The 19,764-nt window shown below is 36.3% G+C and overlaps 1 protein-coding gene across 3 annotated transcripts in view; it reads right to left on the bottom strand.

Moving 5' to 3' along the window:
• The window catches only part of SMOC2 (SPARC related modular calcium binding 2), a 149,522-nt gene that overhangs the window by 32,518 nt on the left and 97,240 nt on the right, over positions 1-19,764 (bottom strand). For all 3 annotated transcript variants that reach the window (XM_053974025.1, XM_053974024.1, XM_053974023.1), the window contains 2 exons: positions 12,434-12,620; positions 5,186-5,268 (listed from right to left, as the gene is read on the bottom strand). In XM_053974025.1, the coding sequence (XP_053830000.1) occupies positions 5,186-5,268; positions 12,434-12,620 (270 nt within the window). The remainder of the gene's footprint in view (positions 1-5,185; positions 5,269-12,433; positions 12,621-19,764) is intronic.

Raw genomic sequence — 19,764 nt, forward strand, 5'->3', positions numbered from 1 at the left:
AAGGACTATGTGGAAACAGACTAAGCTACATGAGGTAGGGCAGTGGTGGTAACTCAGTATTTTAGCTGAGAAATTCTCTGGCACCTTATAAAATCTGATGCAGTCATGGTCAAAAGTGGAACCGCTGCATGATAGAATGAACCTCAAAAGGAAAAGCAGTTAAGCCTCTGTCACTTTCCTTTTCTTTTAAGATGCCTTTGAAGTGAGACACATCATATGACGGCTGTTTGGCTGTGGATGTTGTACCACTGTGGTTTGAGTGCTTCCGACTATTTCCCTTTAACTTTGGAAAAAGATACACTGCCAAAAACCAAAAGTAAACTACTTATCCACACATAATTCCCCTATACCTTAAATCATGAGTTTTGCTCCACAAAACATAAACTGTTCAGGGTCAGTGCAGGATTATTCCATCAGAAACGCAGTAAATAAAGCCATTACAATAGGAAGAAAACTGGGCAGTTAGAATATTTTTGTTTCTCTTAAGTAACACAAAAATTAAATAAACAGATTAGTTGAACTGCTCTCATGCATGATTTGCAGGAGAAAATATTAACTACTTGAATGCCAAGGTTAAACTAAGCTTAAGAACGCCCATAGCTCAAAACAAGAGCTGAGTCAGTAATAGGCTATGAAACTAGAAAACAACCTGTAGTTTATATTTAAGAGTTTTAAGGGATTTAAAAAATTTTGTTATTAAGTTGATTAACTATACAAGGGACCTTTGTCAAGACACTTCAGTTGAGTCATAAAGTTCTAAGTTTGACTTAAACTGTAGACCATCAGAGTACCACCAACATGATTAACAGAGCTTAGGCCCTGGATGGAAAGCACTGAGTTTTGGATTTGGGTTGTGGGGAAAAGGGGGCACAGAGAATTCAAAATCTGTCTCACAGAGGCTGTGCAAAACTAATTTGGATCCTTCTTGTGCCACCGAATAAACCCTGCACAATAAAAACCTTTCAGATGCTTCTTAACTCCATGCTATCAAAACCTTGAAATACTCACCTTTTTATGAGAAATGGTCTATAATCAAAAATTATAATGATAATCAACTGAAGTGAAGCATTGCCAGTAAGGACAGAAATAAGAGTGAAATGCTGATCTTACATCACCAGTAAAAACCTACAGTAACTTGTATGCAATGGACACATTCTACTTCCAGCAAGGCAAACTGAGATCAGCATCTCAGGAAAACAAAATAATCAACAGTGAAGAGCTATGCTATCTAGAGAAAATAAAAACCGAGACTTTCAAGACTTTTAGTAGACTGATTTACTACATCTGCACATTGACCCAAGTCAGTATACTGTATTACTGTTTGAGGCACTGTCATTTCCAAATTATATTTTCCCCTCTCAAATTATCTTTTTGTATGAAACAAAGTATCACAACTGTAGGAACTTCAAAAAAACCCACATCGTGTTAAAGAAAAGGAGAAACTTAAAGAAACCAAAATAAAATGTAAACAAAATTAGCGGTCGGTCTGACTTAAATTGACAAAACCATAGCAACCCACTAAAGTCTGAAAATCCAGCTTGACATTGTGTCCCTTGCTGAAACTTGTATGCCATTTACTCATTTGTTAGTTTTGGGGTTTTTTCCCTGCACAAAAGATAAGGGTACTTCTAATTAAAAAATATTATGTGAGCAAAATGACATTCCCCGGAATACTTTAAAAGCTTTTCCATCTAATTTTCAAATTTCAGGTCTGGGTAATGAAAATCATATTACAGGAAAATAAGATAAATTCCCAAGTCAAGTAAGAACACAAAAATCTTAAATCATATAAAGCACTATCCAAAGTTTATCCAGCCCTCACAACAGCTGAGCCTAAAACAGAGACTTCTTACTTTCAATGCATAGTTTTTAAATAAGAAAAGGATTTGCCCAGAAGACAAATCATCTGAGTAGTCTGGCACTGTCTCATTATGCTCTCATGTCCTGCTCTCTTACACACCAAGTTCCTTTTCTTCCAGGTTGCTTAGAGCAGAGGCAAGACTTGCTTTATGAACAGGAAGCTTACAAGGGCACCTATACCTCATTTAATCAAACTATGTATTTAGCTTAACTAGCCTTTAGGCTAAACCTTTTTAAATGCTCTTGATCAGCTTATGTAGAAAACTAAATTCCTCTTTAACACACCAGTAATCCAAAGTATGGAAAAAACTATTCAAGACTTTACATCACAGAGCTTCCATTTGACTGCATATCACAGAAGAGAACAAAAGGTCAAAATACAAATGTTTGAAAACTCTGACTGTGAGAAAAATAAAAAACCCTTTTGTTTCTATGGAAACATTCTCTATGGAGAATGTTCTGTGGAAACATTTCTATGGAAACATTCTATGTGACATTCTCTATACTCCTTTTTGAGTTCAATTTCATTATCTCAGAATAACCAGTTTCTGAGAAGGATCATAACCACAAGTAACCTCAGAAAAATGTTTTGGCTTTAAAAAAGGACTAGAAATCTAATGGGAAGAATTATTATTATTACTATATAACTTCCAGCCCAAACTAAGAGATACTGGTGGCTCAGATCATCCCTACAAACATTAGACTAGCCTTCAGCTTCAGATGCTTTGTATTAGGTTACCTTAGGATATGAAGACATAGTCTTAGCTTAGTTTAAATTAGTGGGAATTTTGCTGTAGACTCCAAGGGACACTTATCTGCCACAATTTTGCCTTAACAAGGTATCAGTGCTTACCAAAAACTGTTTCTTGATTTACTTACAAATTATTGCAAAAAATAGCTGGCTTAACATATAATGGGTTCAAATTTTCAGCTGGTATAAAGCAGTGCAGCTGCAGAACCATGCCAGTTTAATCCACTTGAGGATCTACCTGTAGGGCTTATCCCATTTAAGATCATTCATAGTAGTAAAGTAATTAATTTTAAAATCTTCCTGGTTTTACAAAGCAGGTAATCAGAGTGGTTTCACCAAGGGCTACAGCATTTTTGTGGCTATAATCAACAAATCAAGCAAACCCATCCCTTCAGAAATGTATTATTCCTTAAAAGTAAGACTTCAATTAACCAAGTTTTTTTTCTTTATTCAGTCCTGGCACCACTCAGCAATTATATGCTATATTTAAATTTAGACAGCACACATGCAAAAGTGCCTTTGCAGGGCTGCTTACAATAGAAAAACTGAATAACAGTGATTCATTGCTATTAAAAAGTTGATTCATATTAGCTATTCACACGACTTTCTGTTACTTGTTAACAGCTAGAAATACTTGTACAAGATCAGCTTTAAACCTCCTTTTTTTTAAAAAAATTGTCTAAAGTAAATTCAATTCATTTCACTTGATGTAATGCTTTCCTGATAAGATATAAATTTGCACTTGTGCATTTAGCCTTGCAGGGAGAGAAAGAAAAAAAATAAGCATCTTAACACAACTGCAACTGGGAAGCAGCCTCTTCCCTCAATTACTTCTACAGACATGTACTTACTCCATGCTGCTGCAGAAAAGGAGATTCTTCTAGCTAACCTATAAGTATATAAGAAATGTTGGTATTTGCTTTATTTTAAAATAACACAAGGCATTTGGAAGTCAAGGATTAAACAACCTAACATGAGAGAGAACAAATCCATGTCATACCAATCAATTATAATAATTATAGGCTTGCATTGCTGTAGTAGTTTTTTGGACTAAAGTGCACATAATGTAAAATACCATAATTTAAAAAAAAAGAAAATCAATATACTATTGCCTAACTTAATTAAAATTAATCAAGTAGGAGTATGCAGCATTGAAAATCCTTAACTATTTCACTGGAAAAGTATCTTAATTTTGGATAAATCTTTATTACTGTACTGTGTGAATGCACTAGCAGTTTAGATAAAAAAATAGATATATGCAATCTTAAAATCCTTCACCTACTCATTCTCTTTCTAAGATTCCATCTAGCAAATGCTTTTGAAAATATTCAGAAAAAGGTAGGAACGACCAGTAAATGATATCTTTAACTGCAAAACTTGTTCAATTTCTGCTCTAATATCTTCCGAGTCAAGTTCTTTTCATTCAGAAAAAAACTCCATAAAATCAAGTAACCATCCAAGTCTGTAATCATGCAAGTGTTGTGTGAAATAATTTGTTGAAGATGGCTAACTTTCCACTGGTTTTCATGGAATAGCACAGAATAATTTGTAATTTGTGTAAATAGCTCAGAATAATTCAGGTTGGAAGGGACCCTTGAAGGTTATCTTGTCCAGCCCCACTACAATGAGCAGGGAATCTTCAACCACGTCTGTTGATTAGCTTCTATATAGAACACAACATAGAGTTATATCTAGTATTTTTTATTATACCTTGTAATTAAATTTATTTCATGTCAGAGAGCAATAATGTGTGTTCACTCAATATGTATTTCAACACTGATGGTCATAGGTTGAGAATTATCGTCTGATAATCATCTGAATGTTTCTTTAGGTGACCAAACTAGATTATTTTTCATGACATGAAAGATCTGCACATATTATTTACTTCTTTCTTGTTCTTTACAATGGCTGACAGTAACTTGTAATCTCTCATAATTTGCAATATCACTAAACCTGCTACACCTCAAGTTATTCAAGCATACTAAAACGCCATTTCAAAAATTAAGGAAGTCTACTGACTTTTGTGTAGCTCAACTACCCATAGGTAAGATCTCTCACATGATTATAAAAAGTGTGAAAAAAAATGAAAACTCTAATAAACACCGCTTTCTCCTTCAACAAAGAATAATTTCAAAAAGTATTATTGTGAGGTAAATGGACCAAGATACGCTTGGGGAAAAGTAAGATGGATACATTATTTAGACTGATTTGAAGATGGAGGCAAATTTCCCATGGATTTTGCTAGAACAAGGATTATGAAACATAGGTTAAGTTATCCTTGATAAATTTGCTGATTTCCCTGATATGAGAGCAGCAAAGAATAATTTCAGTAAGTAAATATGATGGCTGTTAAATTACTGACTAAAATGAGTCTTACTTTCTCTCACAAGATACCAAGACCCATACTGACTTACACTGTTCCAAAGTCAAAGACTTCAGTCAGTGGCAAATCAATACAGTGGTATCTAAAAGATACCTTGTTTTCATATAGTGTAAGGAATTGCTTTCTAATTTACTGTAGTGAATGAACAAAGCATTGGAATACATAAACTTAAATTTATCAGTTTCACTGACCTTGAAGCTGGCGCCCTTTGTACAAATCCTTTGTTTTTGTTGGGTGAGCTCTGGCACCATTATCACATTTAGGTTGTTCATACCTAAAGAACAAATAGGGACAGAATAAAACCAGTCAGGTTAACTGTACTAAGAATTAATTAATTTCCAATTTTTTAGTCCTCATACCTTCTTGTATTTAGGGAATAAGCCCTCATTTTCATTCGGAGAGCAATGCAAACTTATCTATTTTTCACTTACCTCAAAGAAACCATCTTTATCCTCCTGGAGTTGATACCAAACTAAAAAAAAATATTCTCTCTTCTAAAGCCCATTCTACTGGGAGGAAAACTAAAGAATTGCTATAAATTAATATAAATTAATATAATTTTTTTTTTTTAAAAAATATACCAAAGAAACCCCACAAAAGCAAGAAAAAATAAGGCTGTCTCCCACCTATAAAACAAAAAAGCCATAAACAATACCACAGACAGTATTCATGTTGGGAAACACCAGAGATACAATTTCAAAATCACAGCAAGGCAGGTACTGTAGTTAGGTACTACTACAGTTCTAAATTCATGTGCTACTGTATCTTGTAAAAAAATTAGTTTAAGAAAGAGGGGTTAACCATGAATGTTTTGAACAGGAGTGAAAAAATAATAAGATTTCCAGAAGGGAGGTAATTGGGCTGGAACTGTTTGAAGTGAACTGTGAAGAAGACCGAATCTTCACTTGCTACTGGAATATTCTGGCTCTTCTATGCTTGCTGAGTTTACTTAAAGTCACTTTGTTAGTCTAACTGGTAACAAGAAACTGTGCTATTTGTACTTCCAACAAATAGTGACTTATGCAACACCACTCGCAATATCTTCTATGCAAGACCAGGAGGCATAGAAGCATCTGCTGCTGAATCTCACCTCTTTTTCCATGTCCCAGTATCAATGCATAGTGGTCTTTCACTCAACTCAACAGAGTCCCTTTCTGAAAAATTTTTACTTTATTGTCCTAAAGTAGACTGAAGTTGCAGAACTCAGCAGGTAGCACTTCAGAGAATGTTTCAATTCTCAGTTAAACTAAAATTAATTGTGTCTATATACATGTGTGTGCACATACTGCTCACTGAATCTAGATTCTTTTGTAGTTTATATCACTGAAGTTCTCCTACTCCAACTTCACCAAAATCACATTTACTGCGTGGCATATTTGCATTTCTTATTAAAATATATTAATCCATTTTTTGGAACAAAATATTTCTAAAAATATTGAATGGTGGCAATGTCATGGATTCAGGTCAGACTGCTTCTAAAAACAATGCCTAAATATTTTGCTCTTAATTATCAGGCAGCATAGAGAACTGCAATATTATTTTTTCCTTTGAGTGCTTAATTTATTTCTACACCATCTGATGAAACTGACTACTGGCCCATCAAATTTTAGCTGCTGCAAAAAGGTACAGTATCATTTTTATGGACATGGGAGAGATATAGACTCTTTTTTACCCTAAAGAATGTCAGAAATAGAAGGTGCTTTGATAACATGGGTTGGATTCAGATACTTGATGGATGACCACTTCAATCAGCCAGGAAAACAGTGAAAGGGAAGTCTCTGAGCAATATTCACTAATGTGGTATCTGGCAAACAGCCTGGCCCCTGATTAATCTGATATCTGACTCTGCATTCCCCTCCTTCTCTTCCATTACTCTGGGTGCTCTGTGCCTACATTTCATTTTTTGGCCTCTACTCTTCTACCCTTTTCGCTGATATTTTTGTTAAATACACACATAGTTCATCATATGCAAACTAAATCTATAAAAGCCCAATAGGTGTTAAAATGCTGCAATGTGAAAAAATCTACGTGTAACTCTTTAAAGCAACTGAAGAAAGAAAACAAGTCATTTAAAATTTACCATACAGGAAAAGCCATGCTGAAAACTGATAAGAAAAACAGACTTGCCTCAGTTTTCATGGAGAAAGAGTAGGAATGGGATGTCAGAATGGAGCACTGTCAGGTTAAAAACAGTGTAGTTAAAAGACATCCCAAGTTACTCTTTTGAATTTAAAAGGGGAAAGAATCCCTAGCAGTAAATGTATATCTAGAATTGGCAAGGGCTTAGGAAGACTCCTTTATACCTCTTATCAGTCTGCTGGGAAGCACTGAGATTTACTGAGGTGTACAAAGCAGTAGAGGATGAAGGCTTCCACAGGGATTCTACAGTGTGGGCAGCTTCATGAAACATGTTTCTTTTTATGTTCCTTTTTAAGTTTACAGAATCTTGTGCAAGTTTGGAGTTTACTCTGCACAAGATCCTAGTTGCTAAAAAAAGCCATATGTGAGAACACAGCCCCATGGTCCCCAAAGAGCCAAAAGTTCATGCTGTGATTTCCAAGAGGCATTGGGAGCCAGCTGGTGAGGACCACACTGACGCTTTTGTGGGAATGGTTGTTTTTAGCCTTTAAATGCATTACGTCCTTTTAATCCAGATTTATTCCACAACTTCACCTATTTCTTTTGTTTTACTGTCTTAAATGTCCTAGAGAGGCTCTTCATTGACATACCTTTATTTTAACTCTAGAATGAGTTTATTTTTTTCTGAAATACCTTCACTGACAAATGATTTTCTTTTTTTCAGAAGACAATGTATTAGAAGATAAATGAATGTTAATAACTTCCCTTCATTTTGACGGTCTTATTTAACGTGACTACCATTTATTGCGGTTTTCAGAACCTTATGACAAATATCATCCTCATGAATACATTCAAAACAAAAAACAAGCAGAATGTTGAGCTGTTCTGGAAATAGCTTCCTGGATCTGTCTATCCTTCAGTGATATCCTTCAGTGACCCTTAGTGATTCAATCCTTATTTGCAGAACAGAGATTTCAGTAGCTATGCACCCATCTTGCTACCAGGAGTACTGATGTTATCAGTTCCTGAGGTAGAGTTTTAAGATCCTTTAATTTGTATTTTGCAGTGGAAAACTGAAAGACAGTACACCAAATTTTGCACAAGCCCCTGGCTGTTTAAACTAGGAAGGACTCACATATTCCTACTTTCCATTCTATAAGAATTACAAAAAGACAAGTGTATATTCCTCATTATATTCTGATCTCCATTTAGTTCCCTCTCCCTGAGGAAAAAAAAAAAGTTTAGTTTTATCAATACAGAAAAAAAAATAAAATCAAGAAATAATTAATGGGATTCCAGCCCATCTAAATATTTCTCAGAAATGAAGTCTAGACATTCCTCTTAAATTCCAGGCAATAATCCCACCTGCTTGTTTACCAAGACTGTAGATTCCTAAATACACCAGTCATTCTTTATTTAGTATGAAATTCCTAAAACTGAGTACTCTCCTTACCCATCTGTGCTCAGAAATGTCCTCTTTGGGGATATCACTAAATTTTACTTCCGCAGAGCTTCACTAAGGACTGACCTTAAGTCTAACATAGATGAAAAATTAGAAATGGTCAAGAACATAGCAGCTGATCTTTTTAGTATCAGTCATCAGGTAGAGTACTTTTTTGTCTAAACCATATGCATGGAAAGACTGAATCCAATTTTCCAGCTTTTCAACCTTGAGACTTGCAGCACAGTGATAGGTCTTCCTGCCACCTCTTCTCCCACAGCTGAGTGACTGTGTAGTTGCCAAAAACAAGAGCCCAGCAGACCAAAAGGGGGAAAAAAGACACAGAGACTGATTCTAGGTCCATAGGTGACTCATCAAGGGGTTGGGAAGGCCAAGAATTCCAGTCTGTATGACAGCAGGGGCCAAAATGGCACGTACTGCATGCACACTATACATATGAATAGGAAAGCAAGGTGGTTGATTTTTGAGGATCATCACCTCCAGTTTCATAAATAGTTCATGCTGACATGAAGGATGTGGCAGGAAGCCTGCACCGATGAAGAAAGTGCACCTAAAAAAATTCACATTTAAAAAGGAAGCATACAATTGGTAAGCTGATACAGGAGGAATAAACAGACACTGTTCAAGTGTGCAGGGATGGGGTTAGGAATCTGGTAAGGAGCATGAAGGCAACAAGAAGAACTTCCTACATGCGTATCAGCAGCAAAAAGAAGACAAGGGAAGTGTGAGCCTGCTGCTGGGTGGGATGAGACCTTGTGACAAAGAACAGAGAGAAGGCAGAAGTACTCAATGGCACCTCCTCCCTGGTCTTTACTTGTAAGACCAGTCTGTAAGACCAGTCTCATAAGACCTCCTCCCCAGTCTTTACTTGTAAGACCAAGGAATTCCAGGTTCTTGAGAGCAGTAGTAAAGTCTAGAGCAAGGAAGACTTATTCTGGGTCATGAAGGATCAACTCAGGGATTGTTTGAACAAATTGGACATACATAACTCCATGGGACCTGATGGGATGCACCCACAAGTGCTGAGGAAGCTGGCTGATTTGTGGGCCACTCTATTATATCTGAAAGATCATACTGGCTGGGGAAGATTCCTGGGAACTGGAAGAAAGAAAATACCACTTCTGTGTTCAAGAAGGTCAAGGAAGAGCCAAATAAGCCAGAGAGCCTTACCTCAGTTTCTGAGAAGGTGATGAAGTAAATCCTCCTATAAGCTATTTTAAAACATATGAAGAAGAAGGTGATTGAGAGTAGTCAGGATGGAATTGAAGAGGAAATCATACTTCACCAACGCTGCAGCTTACTGTGATTCTGTAACTTGCTCACTGGATAAGGTGAGATGGGCAGACATTATTTGTCTTAATTTTAGCTAGGCTTTTGACACTGTCTCTGAGCACATGCTCATAGACAAACTCATGAAGTATGTACGAGATAAATGAACAGTGAGGTGTGTTGAAAAATGGCTGAACAGCCAGTTTCAAATAGTTGGGATGAGCAGAAACATTTCAGCTGGAAGCCAGTCACCAGTGGAGTGCCCCAAAGCTTGTTTATTGTTAAACAATATTGTTCAACCTCTTCCTTAATGACCAGGACACTGGGACATGGAACAACTTTAGTAAGTTTGCAGATGATACAAAATTGGAAGGAAGTGTCTGATACACAAGACCGTTGTGCTGCCATTCAGAGGAAATTCAACAGGCTGCAGAAATGGGTTGGCAGGAATCTCACTAAGTTAAAAAAAATGCAAAATTCTTACCCCTGGCACAGATTAACTCCCTGCATCAGTACAGTATGGGGTCAACCAGCTGGAAAGCAACTTTGAAGCAAGAACCTGGGATTTCTGATGGATGCTGAGTACAAGGCAATAGCCGCCAGGGTTGCACTAGAAAAAGAACTGCTGTCAGGTCAAGGGAGGAGATCCTTGCCCTCTCGTTCACAATGGGTGAATGAGACTTATCTGCAATATTATGTCCAGCTGTGAGCTCCCCTAACAACAGTGACATGGGCATACTGGGTCTAGCAAAGGGCCATGAATATGATTAAGGGACTGGAGCATTTGATATAGTAAGAAAAGGATGCTGACAATGTTCACCCTGGAGAAGAGAAGGCTCGCGGGAGATCTTAATGTTGTCTCTAAGTACCCAAAGAGAGGAAAATAATGAAAGGGAAGTTATAATCTTCTTGCTGATGTCCATTGGCAGGAAATAAGGCAATGGGCACAAAATAAAATACTGAAAATTTCATGTAAAGGTAAGAAAAAACCTATTTTTAACTATGATGGTGATCAAACACTAAGACAGGTTGCTTAGAGAGGCTATGGATTCCTCATTCTTAGCAATTCTCAGAATAAACTGGACATAGTCCTGAGCAATCCACTTTAGATGATCTTGCTTTGAGTAGGGGGATTGGATCAGAAAACCTCCAGAGGTTCCTACCAATCTCAGCTATTCCGTGACTCTATAATAAAATGATATCAATAAGAATTAAAACACACACAAAAAAACCAAAAAAACAAAAACAAAAAAAAAGGAGAAAAAAAGAGAAAGAAACAACACCACAAACCCTCCCCCCAAAAAAAACCCCAAACCAAAAACCCAGAAGAAGAAAACTCAAACCAAAACAAAAACAAAAAAAGAAGACCCCACCAAAACCCAAAACCCAACAAAAACAAAACCACAGCAGAAGCTCCATTACTTGATAAGCACAAAAAGATGATTTGGACTCAAATTAGGGAATAGGAAATAAAATTATTTAAGATACTAATTCAGAGAAGGATTGGCACTAAACAGTGAACAAACCTAGGGGTGGAAAACAGAGAAAGAGCATCAAAGGGAGTATCTGGAATCTCTAGAAGTCATCTTTAGATCCTCATACAATATGTATAATGATCCTACAATTTTAGGATCAAATTTAGACTATTATGTTTTGACCATTTATGGACCTCAACTTGTCAGAAACAGTTGATCAATAGCGACTTTAAGTGATAAAATCAAAGAATCCTTAAGGTTGGAAAAGACCTCTAAGATCAAGGAGTCCACTTCAGATGGCACTGTAATTGGCATAGTCTAGACTATGGTATAAACAGCTAGCAATAACTCAGCACTTGAATAATATATGAAAAAATTCTCCCCAGGAATACACTATTTTACAGCAAGTGGCTTATAACACATTTCTTTCACAAACCTTATGCAAATGATAAAAAAGATTTTGCTTAAGTTATAAAAGAGTTATAATTGCATCAAGATATATATACTGCCTGCCAGCTCCATATGAGTTTCTACATCATTCCTACAAGGGCCAAACCTCAATAACCAACCTAAATAACATCCTTTGGAACGTGATATGTGCTTTGCCTACATCTGTACTATGTGGCTTACAATAATTTACCATATATCCGGCTCAGCTGAAATGACTGAACTCCAACCTTCTATTAATAACGCACTAAAATGATATTTCCTTGCTATGAGTTCTCGAGGAGTTGTTCCATCAAAGCCCATCATGAAATAGTTGAGGAGGTTGCTGAAAAAATAACAAAATAACTAAGCATTTCTGAGTTTGGATGCAGTTTGTGTCATAGACCATCTCACTTGCCTCTTTTATATTCAGGATAAGGAGTATGAGATTTCCTCTGGGATTATTCATTATATGCTCCAAGCCTTGAATTCCTAGCACAAAAAAGGAGTAAGGAAGAGGACTAGGATGACAAACTGCCTGTGCCATTGAAGTGAAAGAGTCCATGGCCATCTGGCCCTAATTTGTGATGTCTCAAAATATTTCACTATATAGTGGAAAAACCCTAAATGACATAATTCCACCAGCAATAGAAATCTACACGATAGTCCATGGACACTAGGGCATGTTCTTTCCATAGCTTTTGAGAACTGAAAATGTACTCCCTTACCTGGTTGATGTACCGGGGATGGGACGTCCCGTATCCACCAGAACACACCAGCAGTAGCCTGTGGAAGGATGGCACTGCACTGGTTTGTAGAGGCCGCCCTGAGCACACTCTGGAATGAACACATTGTCTTTCTGGGGCTGCTTTGCTTCCTCCAGGGCTGACTGAAGTTCTTGATCACATGATGACGCTTTTGGATGGAAAAGAAAAAGTACTGAAGAAGATAGATGGAAAGAGCCTACTCGATTTATCAAACAGATTTTATACCTTTCTTTGATTGCATATAAGGATCTTCTTTGTGAAGGCTTGCTACAGCTCAAATACCAGCTACATTGGTTTAGGCTATATGTTGTTAGAAACTTTAGTTTCCTTTTCATGCAGCTGCTTCATTTTATAGTCCTAATAGCATTTTGAATGTCCCCTTTCCTATACTTGATAAAATCTATGGATAAGCATATACTTTGTGACCTTAAAAAAATCCTCATGCACTCCACAGTCCCTAAAGTACGGATTCTTTTCAGAAATAATAGCAAAAATCCAACTGCTTAGGATTCCTTAAATTAATTATTCATCTAGATATTCATTTGGATGTTTATATTCTGCTTGTTCTTTCCAGTTCTGAAACAACCTCTTAACACTGAGAATTCTTCCACGTTCCTTTCTGGTGATACTGGTGTTGGCAATGTACCATTTGCTCTGGAGAGCAAAGACCCATGAGAAGAATACATTTTCATGTAATGTAATCACTATATCCAAAATCTTTCCAAATGTGTGAAAAACTTACATATCTATACATTCTCAGCCTTTACATGAAACTATGAGGCAAGGGGAAAGAGCAGAAATCATAGGGCCTGAGAAGGCCTGTCAGTTTATACCAATCAGTAAAATAACACCTCTGCTGAGGATTTTTGGTCACTAATAATCCAGTACATGTGAAACTTCAGAGACAGTAAATAAGAAAGGCTGTTTATTCAAGCCATTATTTTTCCAGGGACTTGAAAATCACCTGTGATGTGAAATTTAGACTGCTAAAAAGTATATTTCTAAATAATTCTCACACTATCCAGTAGGAAAAAGATATTAAATATTTGAAAAGCAAGAATATTAAGCACTCTACAGACATTCAAATTACTAACAGGAAAATTTCAAGCCAGTAGAATTTCAATCCATAACAGATTCTCTTCAGTTAAAGAACTGTCATTATAATGTTACAAGAAAAAAAAAAAAAAAAAGTGGGTAATATTTGCTCTTCTTTCAAACCAGCTAAAGTATTTACTTTTTAACTTTTAATAGTTCAGCACAAAGAACAAGTTGAATCCTGACTGAATATTCTAGTGCATTTTAACAAATTTCAGCTCTAGCGTAATCTTGTTTTCTTTTATCCACAGAGTTCAGAAAATGCTTTGCAAACTGTAGGCACCAATAGAAATTCACAAAAAAATACTTCTCCTTGACAGCTTTTTGCATATGCAAATGTCCCAAATCAGGGGGAAAGGTGCTAGGAAGCTAAACACCTTCATACTTTAAATGGCACACAATTCCATCTATACAATGGCCTGGTTTACAAAACAGTGTGCTTTTTTCCAATCCATGTAAAAGGTTTTAAAAAGGACAATATCACTTTCTAGCTTGATTACACAAGGCACAGATGGAGGTCTTTAGCTGACTTTTTTTACTCTTTTGTTTCATATAGTATTTGAACAGGGTATCTAGATAAGTTAATGATTGTACATGCTTTTGTCTTGGTCTACCCACTGACATAAACAGAGATTGAATACCTCTCAAATTTCCAGTGCTTAGATAATAAAGTGTACTTAGAGAATCACTGTAGTAGGGACAGAAACACTCTTTTAAAAAGGGAAATAGGAATTGTTTGCATGTTGAAACCTTTACAGAAATAACTATAGTTTGACAAAGTAGAAATCTGTCACCAATATCCTCTTAGAGTAGCCAAAATAAATGCTCCCCTCACTGAATCTGGATTATGATGAATATCAAATAACAAGCTGTGACAACTCTAGAAAACACCTCACTTAGCTTTGTTGTTCACTTTTTATGTTTTGTATACAATCAATCAAAAAAGAGCACATGGGGTGAAGCAGCTGCCATGAGAGAGAGGAAATAATAACTTTTTAAATTCCACTATATTAATGTCTCTTTCATACTGATAAACCTTGGAACCATGCCATTAGTTACTGTGACCTTCTCTTGGTTTACGTCCTTGTAACTAGCAACATAATATGGCAGATATGCAGGTATTCTTATCTCTACAAAACTAAGCTTTATATGAAAAATACATTTGTATGCTCCCAGCTTTGTTTAGAAAATACACTGGTTTATAAAGACCACATAGTCAGGCCATCTAGATAAACAAAATGTATCTGAACAGAGTGGGTGTGATGGAAAATTCCCAGTGCAGAAGCAAATATGAACTTTTTCAGCTATGGGCAAAAGCTACACTCCCTAATTTCTGTGAAGCTCTAGTTTCAACTGATTGAAACAACCCATGAAGGACTGCACTGCTGACTCATGGGTCAGTGCAGTCACCTCTGTTGAGGTGGTTTAGGCAACAGTGTTAGACTTAGATACCTGGTCTTTACTGGTTGACTTGCTGAGGCAAGATTTTCTACAAGCTGTTGCTCAAGCCAGAAATTGTATCTTTTGCACTAGTTATGTTTCTTCTGGTTCTTTTATTCCCTTATGTCAGGTTTTAAATCTCAGCGGCACGGAAAAGCAGAATTGCAGGGAAGATGTCACAGGAGGGCTGAAAACGTGGCTTATAGCTTTAGAAGGGACAGTCAGAAGACTGCTTGAACTTAACATCAGAAGTGAGACTGGAAACAGAGTAGACAGTAATCAAAGGAAGGTTTAAAGATAAAGGACTTTCCCCCTCTTGAAACTTTTAATTTCTTATCTTTCCCTTACAGATAGGAAATTTTAACAAGCAGAGGAACACTTATCACTGGGCTTAAATTAGTTTTCAAATAAAATCTAGATTATTTCTAACAAATTAGAAAAAAAAAAAGAATACACTAAACACTACATCTGTCAGTTCTCTATGAGCCAAATGACTGAGTCTTACTACAAATCTGCTGAACAGAGTTCATTAAATTCGTTGAACAAAAGTGCAGAATAGCTTATAATTTTTCTCCCTTATACAATGGCCCATGATCTTCAGGTCAGCTCTCAGGCCATCTGCCCAAGAGAGTAATTTCTGAAGTCTAATGTTTTGTACACTTTTGATGCAACTATTTGTGTTACCATCACTACTTCCCTGTTTGTTTTCCCTACTAGAACATTGATCTTACCTAAAGGGAAACTGGTCTAAAGTGCTTATCTATAATCCTGCCTGCCAGAACCAGAACATTAATCTTTTGTGTGATTTCCTGTCTGGGGGAGCCACTCAGACTTTTCTTTCAATTATTTACAACAGGAGTAGTGGAAAGATGCAACTGTAGCCCTGATGCTAAGAGCTCTTATCACAAGAGCTACCATACCACTGAAAATAATTGCCTTTGTAATGACAGAAGAGTGACGGTCAACAAATGTTCATTTCCTAGGGGAACCAGTGATAAATGTCATTAACTTAGAAAATCTCTGACAGTTTGTCCAAACAATCTGACAACAACTATGAACTGGAACCATAACAAATGGATGCCAGAAGTTCATAAAGTGAACAGAATGGAAAAGGATCTATGCCACAATAAAAGTAGGATAAATACCTTACTCATTAAAATGCATCAAACTTTCTCTGGAATGTGTTACTACAATAACATTCCTTCTGGGAATAGAAATGCACTGACACTCCAGTTTCTTCTTTTCAAGGAATGTGCTTACACTGCTGTTATTTTACTTAATTCCTTCATTTTACCTTGCAAGAAATAAAAGAGATAATTTCCAAGCATCTTAGTAAAAAGAATATAAACATGCCTAAAATATAAACATGGCTAAAAAAATCCTTTTTGCACAGTCTACCATGTTAGCCAGTGCTATAGCTTAGTTGGGGTAATTTATTTCAGGTTAATAAGCCTTTCTGCATTTCCTACCCAAACTACATTTTAATTTAGGCTTATAAGCATTACTGATTCAAAGCAGACATTTCAATAATATAAGGAAATATACCTTTTTGTCCAGTTTTACACCAAGAGCCTTTGTACCATCCACCCAATAGCCGTTTCTGAATGACAAAGTAAAATTCTTGTTCACGACTAAGAGTGAGTTTAAAAAATGCTTTATATGTAATGTATGTTACACTTCCTATGTCACAGTGCTATTCCATTTCTTCCCTCTTCATTTTAAAGATTAGTTGCTAAATAAATTTTTCATGTTCTGGTTTAATATGCCTTTACAGTCCATTACAAACAACCAGCTGACATGCTGTCAATAAAAAACACACTTCAGCTAATGACAAACTTGGAAAAGTTTCATGTTTTGTATAAAATCATTGGTCAGTTTTTTTGCCAGTCCTCCCTAAGAAAACACTCTGGATTTCAATAAATCAAGTTAATTTACAAGATTTTTTTTTAACAAAAACTTCAGTCACTTACTAAAATTTACATTAATTCAGTTCATTTTTAAGAAGAAATACCTCAATAGTAATAGGATGTAACACTGTAAATCCTTATTTATTAAAGACTCCATTTACTCATCTGTGATGGGCTACGTAAAATGTTAATTAATGTTTACCAGGGAATGTCCTAGAGGAGAACAGCAGTGATTTTTCTGGAAAAGTCATCCTGAATAATCTATTTACCTGTACATTTTTCTGTTGCACATCTAAAACACCAAGCGCCGTATTATGTATGTTAGGATAATCATCTTGTTAGTCTTATAACAGGCTCCTTATTTCAGAAATTCAAGCAGTTTTTATGCTGTATCTTATCACAACTTCTCCCAATGTGTGGATTTTCATGATTACAAATAATTTGAGTTGGGCTTTTTTGCATAAATGTAAATAGCTGTATTTATGTCTAAATTTCAGTGTGGTCCACAGGAAGAAGCTGTCAAATCTGCAGAAAATTACAGAGGCATCTGTATGGTACTTTAACATTTCCTGCCACTATACAAACATTTCCTTCCTACTTCCTTAACCCCGCAATGTGTATATAACAAACAGAATCCGCTCCAAGAAATTCTGTTTTCAGTTGGTTCCTTCTCCCTCCTTTTCTCATTATCATAATGGGCCATGAAAGAGCAATTTAAACAGCCTAGTTTTCAGGGTAAATGGATCTTTTATTAGGGCTTGAAGCTCAGTGTCCCCTATAGAAAACAGGTAACAAGAAACCTGTGAACAAAAATACTTCCAAAAGTGATAAGCAAGTTCTAGAGGAGTACAGTGTAACATTACAGGCAGTTAATATTGCAGTTCTACCCTGTTTCTGGGAGGATATACAGACAGAATATAATATGCAATCATACCTAAATTGTATGACAATTTCTGCTAATCAGAGTGTTCTTCAAATCATCTATCCGTCCTAGTTAATTAAGCCTAATTTAAGCATACTTCAAGTACTGATTTACAGAAGCTTTGTGCTAGTTTATTTCAATACACCATGACTGCGATGCATAAATACTCATCCTATTGATGCCATGAAACCCTCCAAGAAATTCCACATCTCATGAGAATAAGAATTTGATCCATTTGCTTAGGATGAGCCCTCTTTTAGCCAGTGAAGTTGATACACCCCCAGGAAACTGATCATAATATGTTTTTATATTTTTAACTAGTTTTCACAGTATTCAAGTTTCGTTGAATGGAATTCCACTTACATTACACCAAATTGTATTTCCACATATGACCGAAATGTTCACTTTAGAAAGGAAAGTGGGAAGTGAGATAATTTCTATTCAAGCTATGTATTTCCTGCAGAGGAGTTGAAGTTGACTGAATGGCAAAATGGTCCACTACAGCAGTGGCTCTATCAATCTAACTACAGCAAACATGCCCCTTCAAGGTAAACTAATAGGTTCATTGCCTGTAGCTGACCAATTTCATCACCCAGATGAAATTCTGCTCCTGCTATAAGCACAGCTAATACAGATGACAAAAATTTCCCAAATTACTTAATTCTAGTAAAGGAGAGATGTCATTCCATGGCTTTCTATTTTTTCAGGGTTTCCAGCTTTTGTCCAGACATTCTGTAGCATGACAGATTCCTTCTCTGAAGAGGCAGATGAAGTGGTATAATGTCAACTTCCTACCCTTTGTGTACAGTAAGCTGTTTCCTTGTCCTTCATGGCCAGAGCATGGGCATCTCACACCAATCTTTTTTAAGATTGTTTTTATTCAAACCAGGACACCTGTTCTTAGAAGAATTTATCTGCCTGCCACCTCTTGACACTTTCAAGGAACCTCAATTCTAACTGAAATAAAGTGCAGCTCAGTGTTACAAAAAAATGCAAGAATTAATTTGCTCAGGCTGCTAGCTACTTATAAAGGCTGTTCATTAACCTGGATCAAACAGAGTATTTATGTGGGCCAGGTTTCCCCTAATAAAAATCCATGGAAAAATACCTACTAAATTCAAGGGACAGTACATCAGGTCTCAGCTGAATATATTCATATGCAAGTATGTTTCCAGTTAAGCCTAATATTTGTCCATGGACCAAGTACTGATTGTATGGAATAGCTAACATTAATAAACACTCAACTTTAGACCCAACATCTAGATGGCAATCAAAACCTAGGACTAAATTACAGCATTCATACTCATCTGGCGCCACATGTTTTGATTTACATTAGGTTCAGATGCGCATCAGCATGAGGGTTCTCAAAGCCTGGAGAAAGCTGGCAACTTTCCTACCCATATTCTTTCTCATTTGTGAAAAAATCTGTCGGAACCAAATATTGCAAGCCCCTTGTGTGCATTTTCAGAGAGCGCTCAGTGTACAGCTGATCACTATTTTGCACTTTTGGAGCTTGGGCCAATGATTATGGCTCAAAAAGCTCATTTCTTCAACACAGCCCTAATGATTAATTTATGTAGTTTAGTCCATTGAACAAAGAAGGATAAATCAGAGACAGATGCTCTCATTTAACTATGTCATTTCATATGCAAAGACACTGCAATACACACAGAAAATCCTCTGAAAATGCATTGAGTCCATTGAAAAAAATATTCAAAATACAGAAATCACTAGCCCCTATTTAGCTTTACCTGAAAAGAGTATAATCATAATCAATATAATCTACTGGGATACACCAAGATTTTCTCAACTTTTACCTGGAATCTGAGCAGCCAAATAGCCCTATATCAAATCAAGATTTCTGAAATACACAAATTCTCTTCTAACAACTGGCAAAGGTTTGGGGGGCCATAAGACAGAGGTCTGAA

This window comes from Vidua macroura, chromosome 3 (assembly GCF_024509145.1).
Source record: "Vidua macroura isolate BioBank_ID:100142 chromosome 3, ASM2450914v1, whole genome shotgun sequence".
In the NCBI taxonomy this organism is placed as follows: domain Eukaryota; kingdom Metazoa; phylum Chordata; class Aves; order Passeriformes; family Viduidae; genus Vidua; species Vidua macroura.